Raw genomic sequence first — 11,821 nt, forward strand, 5'->3', positions numbered from 1 at the left:
ACACACGGAGAAGAGATTGTGTCTGTTTAAGTGTAATTTTCTGTGTAGACTCTGCCTTAGGCAAAGCCCTTAATCTAACTCTAAACTCAGTTTGCTCATCTATTAAAATGGGAATAATAAGAGTACCTCTGGCATAATTGAGACTCTCATGAGACAATGTTTGTGAAGGGCTTAATACAGTGCCTGGCACACAGCAATCATTCTGTTACCAATAGATGTTTTCTGGTCATGAGATGGCGTTAGGGTTTTGCAATTTCCATTCTCTGGTTTGGGTTGCAGAAGATGCTTTGGTGAGAAGCAGCAGAAGAACCCTAGAGCCTCATGCCATCGCCTCCGAGTGATGTACAGGGTGAAGACGTACAGGGTGACAGGAGAAATGAGGGCACGTGCATAGCATAAGGGTCCAGCCTGTGGGTTGGTGCTAGGCTCACGCGGGGTGGCAGTCTTTCTTCCTGCTCTTGGTGCTCTCTAGGTGTCTGTCCTTTCCCTCTGTCCCAGAGTTAGCTTCATCTCTTAGGGGAGCAGAAGGGAGTGAAGGTACCTAGAAGCTGCTCTGTTCCTCTCCGTGTTCTTCAGTGGATAAAGAAGCAGGAAAGAGGCAGCCTAGTCCATTACCATCCAAGCGAACCTTCTTGGGTTGGGGATTTCCACCTTAGGGCAACCCAAAAGTCAGTGTGGGCCTCAGACATGCTGAGGTCAAACCAGACACTGATAATTTACATTCTTCTTTGCATGAAATTGAAAAGTCTTTGACTACCTTTATGCCACCTTCGGACTCCCCAACTGGTTCGAGTGTCCTCTTTTTTCCATCCTTCCCACTGCTTGTAATTTGGAAGAAACATGTCTGCTAACTTCCAGGGAGCGGCAGGTGGCCGTCTTGCCCACTTCAGCTCTCAGCCATGTGGCTATTGCACGGGTTGGTGGTGGAGGTCAGGGGAGTTTTTGTGGCCATTCCGGTCACTCAACCTCAGAAGGAAGGTAGCTCTGTTCTTCTCTAATAGATAGTTGGATTAAAAATTTTTAAAAAGCTTTGGAAAAAAAAAAAAACTGAAGTATAGGATCCCTATTGTTGTAGCTCTAGGTCTAAATAAAAGCAGGAAATTGTGATTGTTAATTTTAGATTCAAACACTATGTAGCACTAACAGATGTGGAAGTATTTTTGAACATATGTGACAAGCTAGGACATCTTTTGTGGTCAGACAGAAAGTTTGGTGCCTGTTGGTGCTGAGTGTTGAGTATGGCTGGGGTGCTGGCTCTGGTGTCTGGACCCGATCTCGGGCAGCCAGCTGCAGGGCCTGAAGGAGCACAGTCAGGGCAGACTCTCAGCAAGAGCCGCTGGGATCCAGCCCTGCCCTTAGCTCTGTCTTTTAAAGATTGTTATGAGTCCAAGTAGGAACCTTAAATATTTTGACCTAAGGTTGTTATAACTCTTTCAAGATAAAAACCAAATAGAAGGAGTTACGAAATTCAAAACAGAATGTGTGAAACCAAATAGAGTTTGCGTTACTTAATTGGAAACATTGCAAAGCCAGTTTCGTAGGAGTCTTCAAACCCAGATACCCTGTGTCAGTGGGCGGCAGTGTTTTAAATAGCCTTTGCTCTTTTGAAGTCTTTTGAGGCAATGGGATGTGAACACTGCTATAGCAAACACCATCACCTCTTTCAGAATTGTTCTTTACTCCTGCTGGATGCCACAATCCCGAAACATATCTGACATGCAGTTTTAGATGCACAGAACAAAATACAAGTGATGCAGATAAAGCTCAGCAGCTCTCCAGCCTGGGTTTATGGCCGATAGGGGTCCTTTGTGTCTCCCTGGGCTAGCGCTGAATGCCTCCACTGTCCAAGATGCGGTAATGACCTGTCTGAACTTGGGAAACATAAGATTCAACTAGATAAAGAATTATGTTATTACCACATTAATTAACTTATACATCTGGGGATTTTTGTATTTAAATGCCCCATCATCCTTGGCAGATCTGTATATACTGACGTGGAAAGATTGCCAAGACATGATTTTTGGTAGAAAAAAAAATGAAGAATCTGATTGTTTGATTCCATTTCTGTAAAAATAAAGTAAAATAAAATAAAATACCTATCCATAATATATAGATATATAAAGGCAGAGAAAAGGGGGCAGCACAGGTTTGGGGCACAGCTGTGAAGATTAAAGAGGAGTAAACAAGGTGAAGTGATCAAGGGGGTGAGGACAGCTCAGGGATAGGACATCTAGGGCTGTGGGAAAGGACTCTGATTCTCACTGAGTTATATGAGGAGTCACAGAAGAGAGGACGTGCTCTGAGTGCATTTAATTGCATCTCTCTGGCTGTCATGTTGAGAAAGGAGAAGCAGGATGACCAGTTGGAAGAACATTGCCATAAACTCAGAGAAAGGTGATGGTGGCTCAGGCTGTGGTGGTGGCAATGAGGGTGGAAAGAAGTGCCGAGAACCTATATATGTGTATATATTTATTGAAGATAGAGGCAATGGAGACTACGGAAAGTGAGGGGAGGGGAGGAGTGCAAGGAAAGGAGGAGTCAAAAATGGTACTCTAGGGCCTTTAGTCTTAGTCACTGCAAGAACCAAGTTGTCTTAACCCAAGAGGAGCTGGTTAGAGAAATAGTAGGATATTGGGAACTCAGTTTTGGACAGGTGAAGTCTTAAGAGGACATGCCAAGTAAGCATTTTGAATATAGACCCACTAATTTTTATTAATAAAAATATGAGAGCAGGAATCAGTGAAACTAAAATCAGGAAATTGATAGAGAAAATCAACAGAACTAAAAGCTGGCTCTTGGAAAAGATCATTAAAATCAGTAAGACTCTAGCCAGGCTAACTAGGAAGGAAAAACAAAAAGAGGACACAAATTACTAATATCAGAAATGAAAGAAGGGATATCACTACAGATCCTATGGGTATTAAAAGGATAACAAAGTAATATGATGAACAACTCTATTCCCACAAATTTGATAACTTAGATGAAACATCAATTTCTTGAAATGCACAATCTACCAAACCTCACACAAGAAGAAACAGGCTATTGAAATAGACCTATCTCTATTAAAGAAGTTGAGTGAACAATGATAACCTTTTAAAACAGCACCAACGTACATGGGTTCACTGGTGAATTCTATTGAACATTTAATGAAGAAATTATACCAGTTTTTTTGTTTGTTTGTTTTGGTTTTTTACAATCTCTTCCAGAAAATAGAGGCAGAGGGAATATTTTCTGGTACCTTCTATGTGGCCAGCATTATCCTAATACCAAAACCAGACAAAGATATTACAAGAAAAGAAACCTACAAATTAGTATCTCTTATGAACACAGATTCAGAAATCCTCAAGAAAATACTAAAAAATTGAATCCAGCAATGCATAAAAAGAATTATACAGTATATCCAAATGAGATTTATACCAGGTATGAAAGGTTGGTACAATAATCAAAAATCAATTAATTTAATCCGTCACATCAACAGGTCAAAGAAGAAAAATCACATGATCATCTCAATAGATGAGAAAAAAGCATTTGACAAAATCCAATGCCTATTCATGATTTAAAAAAAAAAAAAAACTCTCAGCAAACTAGAAATAGAGAAGAACTTCCTCAATTTGATAAAGAACATCTACAAAGCACCTATAACTAGCAACATACTTACTGGTAAGACTTCAAACCTTTCCCACTAAGATCTGGAACAAGGCAAGGATATCTCCTGACTCTACTGTTTTTCAACATTGTACTAGAAGTCCTAACAAATGTAATAAGACAAGAAAGAGAAATAAATGTATATTGGGAAGGAAGAAGTAAAACTGTCTTTGTTCATAGATGACACGATCATCTACATAGAAATTCTGAAAGAATTGACAAAAAACTCCTGGAACTAATAAAGTTATAGTAATGTTGCAAGACACAAAGTTAGTGTATAGAAGTCCCATCACTTTCCCGGATAATAACAATGAACAGGGTAACTTGAAATTAAAAACATAATGCCACTTATGTTAGCACCTCCAAAAAATGAAATACTTAGGTATTAATCTAACGAAATATGTGCAAGATCTATATGAGGAAAACCACAAAACTCTGAGGAAATATATCAAAGAAGAAATGAGTAAGTGGAGAGACATCTCCTGTTCATGGTTAAGAAGACTCAATATTTTCAAGATGTCATTTCTTTCCAACTTGAACTATAGATTCAACACAATCCCAATCAAAATTCCATCAAGTTATTTTGTGGTTATTGACAGATTGATTCTAAAGTTTATGTGGAGATGCAAAAAGACCCAGAATAGCCAACACAATATTAAAGAAGAACAAAGTCAGAGGAATAACACTACTTTGAGATTTATTATGAGGCTACAGTAATCAAGACAGTGTGGTACTGGTGAAAGAACAAATAGATCAATGGAACAGAATAGAGAGCTCAGAAATAGAACCACATAAATATAGGTAACTGAGTTTTGACTGAGGGGAAAAGGCAATACAGTGGAGCAAAGATGCTCTTTTAAACAACAGTGCTGAAACAACGGAGTATCCACATGCAAAAAAAAAGCGGGGGGGGGGGGCGGGGGAACCTGGACACAGACCTTACACCCTGCACAGAAACTAACTTAAAACAGATTATACACTTAAATGTAAAATGGGAACTATAAAACTCCTGGAAGATAACATAGCAGAAAATTTGGATGACCTTGGGTACCATGGTGACTTTTTAGGTATAACACCCACAGCACAGTCCATAAAAGAAAGAATTCATAAGACCAGGCTTTATTAAAATTAAATCTCTGCTCTGCAAAAGACAAGTCATTAGAACAAGAAGACAAGCCACAGACTGGGAGAGAATATCTGTTAAAGACACATCTGATAAACAGCTGTTGCCCAGAATATACAAAGAACTGTTAAAATTCAACAATAGGAAAATGAACAATCTGATTTGAAAATGGGCAAAAAGACCTGAGCAGACACTTTACCAAAGCAGATATGCAGATGGAAAGTTGGCATGTGAAAAGTTGTTCAACATTGTGTATCATTAGAGAATTGTAAATTAAAACAAGAATGAGACATCAATATTTAGCTGTTAGAATGACCAAAATCTAAAACACTAACAGCATCAAATGCTGGTGAGGATGGGGAGCAACAGGAACTTTCATTCATTGATGATAGGAATACAAAATGGCCCAGCCATGGCAGTATGGCAGTTTCTTTCTTTCTTTTTTTTTTTTTTTTAAGATTTTATTTATTCATGAGACACACACACACACACACACAGAGGCAGAGACATGGGTAGAGGGAGGAGCAGGCTCCCTGCAAGGAGCCAAATGTGGACTCAATCCCAGTACTCCAGGATCACACCCTGAGCTGAAGGCGGATACTCAACCACTGAGCCACCCAGGCATCCCAGTATGGCAGTTTCTTACAAAAGTAGACATACTCTTACTGTATGATACATCAGTCATGCTCCTTTCATTATCTACCAAAATGAATTGAAAACTCACACCACAAAATTCTGCACATGGATGCTTATAGCAATTGTATTCATATTTTCCAAAAACTTGGTTGTAACTGAGATGTTCTTCAGTAGGTGAGTGGATAAATAACCTGTGGTACATCCGGACAACGGAATATTATTCAGCACTAAAAACAAAGGAGCTATCAAGCCATAAAAGACATGGAGGAAAGTTAAATGCATAGTACTAAGTGAAAGAAGCCCATCTGAAAGGGCTACATACTTTATGACATTCTGGAAAAGGCAAAACTATTGAGTTAGTAAGAAACATCAGTGGTTTCGGGGATTGGGGGGAAGGGAGGGATGAATAGATGGAGCACAGGGGATTTTTAGGGCAGTGAAACTACCCTGTATGATACTGTAGTGGTAGATACATGATAGTATACATCTATCCAAACTCATAGAATGTACAACACCAAAAGTGAACCCTAATGTAAGCTGTGGGCCCTGATAATGATGTGCAGTGTCGCTCATCAGTTATAACAAATGGATGTCCCACAGTGGGGCAAGATGTCAGTAGTGGAGGTGGTTGTGCCTGTTGTGGAGATGGGGGCATATTGAAATCTCTGTGCTTACTGCTCAGTTTTGCTGTGAACCTAAAACTGCTCTAAAAAATGAAGTTATCAATTTTTAAAAATGTTTGGAATTTTAAAGCACAAATGAAATATCTAGTTACAGTCCATTAGCCATAAATATATGTAGCAATCCCACATGTAAGGGCAAATAAACTATTTAGCAAGAAATTATATTTTTGGCATAATATGCTATAATTACATACAAAAACCTCACTGCTTATAAACTTTCAGTATATGAATTCAGTAGTAGTAAGAATGAATAAAAAATGAAGCTCCTTCAGTTAAAATACGCAATGGAGCATCTATTTATAGTTACTAATTAAAGGTCTTTGTAAAGCAGAAAGATCATGAACAGTGAATGGTAAACAGCAAACCATTCTGCGGATTCTGGCCTCATAGGGACTTAAAATTATATTGCAACTTGGTCTCACCAGAGACTGAGATTTGATTTTAGTCTAGTTGCCTCCCAAGCTAAGTCCTTACCTGTTACCCTTGCCAGCTGGCCCCCAGCTTTTGTTGTACAGAAGTACTTGAACAAGGGTGCACATTGGGAGGGAATTAAACAAAAAGGGAGAAGGAGGAAAGTACCAAGAATGCAAGTATGACAAGAAAAAGCCAAACTATGGAGAAATGATAAAGAGAATGATAGAAGAAATTTAGAGCTCAAGGGAAGGAAAAAAAGCAAACAATAAAAATAAGAAAGAAATAGTATAAGTAGAAAGAACTATTAATGGGAGGCGATTAAAGATAGGAAGAAAAAATAGAACAAAAGACCAAAGTAGGATCGTTGGAATTTACAGTGGAGAACCACCTCATCTCTTCTAATCATTAATCTTGAAATGATCGGCTGATATATGGGCAGTTTCAACCCCCCAGGGGATATTTGACATCTGCAGACATTTTGGTTATCACAGCTGAGGGGGTGCTACTGGTCTATAGTGGATAAAAGCCAGGGATGCAAAAAAAAAAAAAAAAAAAAGCCAGGGATGCAGCAAACCTAAGATGCACAAGACAACTGCCCATCTACCCACCCAGCCAGCAAAAGAATACTCTGGTCAAAATGTCAAGAGTGATGAGGCTCACAGACTCTGCATTGACCCAACATCAGCTCAAATTCCGGGCTCCTAGTGACCAAGCATCAGTCTATCCCATTGTGTTTTGACCTATATCTGTTAGACTGCATATATGCCAAGTTGATGCCATACCCCATAAAAGAAATTAAATTTAGCTAAGAAAGTGCATCTGAAGTAAAGAATTCCTTCCTTCCTTCCTTTCCTTTCTTTCCTTCCTTTCCTTCCTTTCATTCCTTCTTTAGCAAGTAGTCAGTGAAAACCTGCTGTGTGCCTAACTGCCAAAGCTTGCTTCAAAAGTAAATCTTTATAAATGGAGAATAGACGTAGGGCTGTCCAGGGGCTAAGGATGGTGGGGGGATGCGTGGGACTATAGTCATGGTACCAGGGAGATCTTCGTGGCAGCAGACTAGCTCTGTGTGTTGATTGCAGTGGTGGTTACCTGAATCTCCCCATGGTCTGAAGTGACGCAGAGCTCTAAGCTTGCATTGCCCCGAGGTCAGCTACTGGCTTGCATATTGTGCTACAGTTATGTAAGATGTAACCACAGGGAGAAATTTGGGATAAGGTATATAAGACCTCTCTGTACTATATTTGCATCCTTCCATGAATTTATACTTACTTCAGAATGAAAAGCTAAAAATGAAGCAAATCTTCATTGGGAAAAACCAAGATGGGCCAAACAATTTAGCAAAAGATATAATTCTAACCAGGGTAGACAGCAGTGGTCCACACACGCAGAATTCTGTTCAGATTTATAAATAGAAAGGACTGAAGAGGCAGCGCTTGGAGTTTGGTGTAGAAAACAAACTTGCTTTTTATTAAAATTGACCTATTTGCTTCGGCCCAGGGCGTGATCCTGGAGTCCAGGGATCGAGTCCCACATCGGGCTCCCTGCATGGAGCCTGCTTCTCCCTCTGCCTGTGTCTCTGCCTCTCTCTCACTCTTACTCTCTCTCTCTCTGTCTCTCTTGAATAAATATATAAAATCTTTAAAAAAAATTGACCTATTTGGATGCAGAACCAGTATCAAATAATCTGCCCTCTCGCGGCATCGAAATATTTCTATCTCAGTGGAAGACCTATGTTGTCAAACTGCAACAGGAAGTCATGTCACACCTAACATTTAATTGCATGTCTTGTTACAGGGACAAGCGGATCTTTTGAAATACGCAAAGAACGAGACTTTGGAGAACCTGAAACAAATCCATTTTGCTGCTGTTTCATGTGGGCTGAATAAACCAGGCACAGAAAATGCCGACGTTCAGAAGCCACGCCGGAGCCTGGAAGTCATACCCGAAAAAGCAAATGATGAAACTGGAGATTGAAGGAATTTTCTAGAAACCATTATGGAGTTTATAACTCTAGGACCAATTGTAGTCAAATGGGACATTTGCTTTGCACTCACTAATGAAAATAATATTTGGGATTTTAAAGCACAACTGGAATAGCTAATTACAGTCTATTAAAACTGTGAATGTATGTAGCAATTCTGCGTGTGAAGGCAAATAAACTCTTTAACAAGAAATTATATTCCTGGCCAAAATATGCTATATTTGTATACAAAGACATCATAACCGTTCCAGTGTGAACACCAAGACTGTTCGTTCTAGTTCCATTGAGAAAAAATGTTTTCCCTACCTGAAAACAGTTTCTTAGGACGGAAATGGATTGTATTGTCAAAGTAGTATTTATTGGAGAGAAACCTAATCTACGCATTTTGCTTATACATGATTGCCAGAGCCTCTGGGTTATAGATGATTTTGGTGGCATGCCTGCTGAGCCATAATTACCAGGGACAATGTAAGTGGAGAGATGCCCCGAGTCCCCGGGGTCCTTGGAGAGCCATCGAATACAAGGAGAACAGGCAACTGGACTGAAGCTCCCCGGCTGAAGACACACGCTGGGGTGACACAGACGATGTAAAAGCAACCAATCTGAAGCGACACACTGTAAATAGTTTTTCATTGTATGAAGTCGTGTTCACATTAAAAAGATGTTTTATGATATTTCTCCAATAGCAGTACATGTGTTTAATGAAACTTTAAATTTTAACATTTCTGTTAAGAATACTCTACTCTTCAGAGTAGCCAGTGGTTGTGGAATAGCTTTGTCAAAGGTGAGTTGCTTGTCTGGCTTAACACTTTCATTTCAAGGAAGGTGTTTACAACTTTGTGCAGTGGCCCCTGATGATGACCCAGACGCCTCTTTCCCCTTCCAATTCGCACTGCCCTGATGTGTGCCTGGAAACAGTGCAGGGAGGACCTCAGGGGCAGATAGAGGGGCTGGAGCACTCATAGCTGTCCTCGGCCAGCTGGGATTTTAATCCAAGCCTTTCTTTCCTAAATCAGTGAAACTTTGTGCTATTTTTTAAAAGATCCCAGACACTGCAGCCTAATTACTGCTTCTCCCAAAACAAACTTGCTTTCAGATTTTGGAAGAGTAAAAGCTACCAGCAACCCTTCTTGATTTGTCCTTTTTGGTGATTCAGGCCTGGGAGCTAGATTAAGTATGAGTAATCTGCTACATCCTTAGGAAGGTGCTCAGGCTGCTATGATTAATTTGTTTCTGCTCAGATTCTTAAATATCCTCTTTAAAAAACGCTTTCTCTACTCAATTCTTGTCATTGGCATGCTAACAGTGTGCATAAATTGAGGCATGCATCTCCATGGCTCTCGGCTACATGTAATTCTAGCTAGAAAATTAAACCTATCTGTTACGTGAATGAGAGCGTGGTTCCCTGCACATCTCGGCAAACAACCGGCCGATGGCTTCAGCTCTTAGCTCAGATATGACCTCTACACAGAAAAAAAGGAAAGGGAATGTAGCAAAGAATTAAAAGTAGTTTTACAGAATGAGAAATAAAATAACGTATGATTTAGACTATTGTTAACAATCCTTGAATTTAGCTGGTGAGTAATAGCAACATTCAACTTTAAGTGAAACCCAGAAATAATAAAAAGTGACTTTTAAACTATGATGGAATTGAAAAAAAAAAATGCTCCATTTACAGTCATGGCAGGCATTATTATCACAGGTGTGACTTGAATGAGAGCAAGGCACTTGTGATTTGCCATATGTGGTTCATACAGGGGTGGAAACGGCAACTTTAGGACAGAAGGAGCCTGAGAGGATGGCATGTGACATTTTTCCAGATGCGGGAGTCACAGAGAATGATGTGATGTGCTGCCCCATGTCACAAAGCCTGACAGGGCAGTGTTGGCACCGCACCCAGTCCCGAATTTGCCCACTTTTTCCTAGATTAAAAAAAAAAATCAGCTTTCTTTTTACTCATCTTTTCAAAGGAATTAGCCACAGGATGGGGAAAAGGAGTCACACTTGAGTTAAAGCTGCCCTGTTCCTCCGCCTGCCTCGACCCGGCCCAGCGAGTCCCCCACCCTCTGTTAAAGATGATGGCTCCAGCCAGCGGAGCATGCATTCATGGCTCACTGAGCTACTTACTCTCTCCTGTTCCTCACTCATACTGAAACGGGAACCACTTGTCACATGGGCCAAGGTTATGACCGATGACCTTTGTAAGCAGTTTGTTCTTGTAAAGGACTCGCTGGTCTGCTCTGAATTGAACCCATTAGTTAAACAAAAGTGAGACACAGTCCTGAGTTCATCAGGTGTGGCGACAGCAGTCAAGTCCTGGATGGGGAGAGTCCTCTGGCTTGCAGTCTTCATCATGTGGCCTCCTTTGGTATATTGAATAGTTTGTGTTGAATCTATAATCAAGGGTTGAAATAATATAAATGCAAATTTGAACCTAGTCAACAGCATTGCTCCCTTGTACCCATCCACTGAGTGAGAAAGCCCAGGCTAGATTTTGCTCTACCATTTTCAGTAGGTGCTCGTGTCTGAACTAGGGTTTGATATGAGTAGACCTAACATTTACCATGAGTTGGAAAAGTTTCCGTTTGTTATGTTTGATAGTGGGACCCTTTGTTGGGGCTGTGGTTAGGGACTTTGCATATGTCATTCCATCCTCTCAACAACCGGTAAGGTACTTATCCAATATTGTAGATGAACAAATGATGACTTTAGCCAAGGTCACAGACTATTCAAATCAGGATTTGAACCCAGATCTGCCTGTTCTGAAGCCTGTGTCCCCCAAACACTATACTCTTTAGAATTCCAAATATATATTTCTCCTCTAAACTACAAGGTGGGTACTATGTCATTAAGAATAATGAGGTAATTGGCATTTCATTCCTCTTTCATGCTGAACATGAGCTCCCTAGAAGCCACTTGAGATTTACTCACTCTGATTTTATTGATCACATTTTAGACACCAGGGATCACCATAAACAAAAGCAGACATGGTCCCAACCCATAGGGAGTTCACAGTTTGATTTTGAGGAGCAGGAGAGGAGACATTACTCCAAATAATTATAAAGATGAGATAAAATTCAAACCATGGCAAGGGTAATGAAGGGGCTACACGGGCTCACATCCTAGCTGAGTACTGAAGGGAAGTGTTCTTAATCTCTGCTGCTTCTGTAACTCAAGGATTGAAAAGGAAAAAAAAAAAAAAGCTTCTTTCCTGCACAAGATTCTTGTGAGGACTGAATAAGATGGTATTTGTAAGGTGCCTGCCTCGCAGTGGACTTGTATTATTACCATTAGTTATTCTTGAAAGACAGGGCCACGAGAGTATACAGAGGGGCCTCA

At 40.2% G+C, this 11,821-nt stretch overlaps 1 protein-coding gene across 1 annotated transcript in view; it reads left to right on the top strand.

The window, feature by feature from the left end:
- The window catches only part of PLCL2 (phospholipase C like 2), a 185,485-nt gene extending 176,329 nt beyond the window's left edge, over positions 1-9,156 (top strand). Inside the window, exon 6 of the mRNA XM_077865298.1 lies at positions 8,296-9,156. Coding sequence (XP_077721424.1) covers positions 8,296-8,475 — 180 coding nt within the window. The 3' untranslated portion in view covers positions 8,476-9,156. The remainder of the gene's footprint in view (positions 1-8,295) is intronic.
- Positions 9,157-11,821: the final 2,665 nt, after the last annotated feature.

This window comes from Canis aureus, chromosome 22, assembly GCF_053574225.1.
Source record: "Canis aureus isolate CA01 chromosome 22, VMU_Caureus_v.1.0, whole genome shotgun sequence".
NCBI lineage: Eukaryota > Metazoa > Chordata > Mammalia > Carnivora > Canidae > Canis > Canis aureus.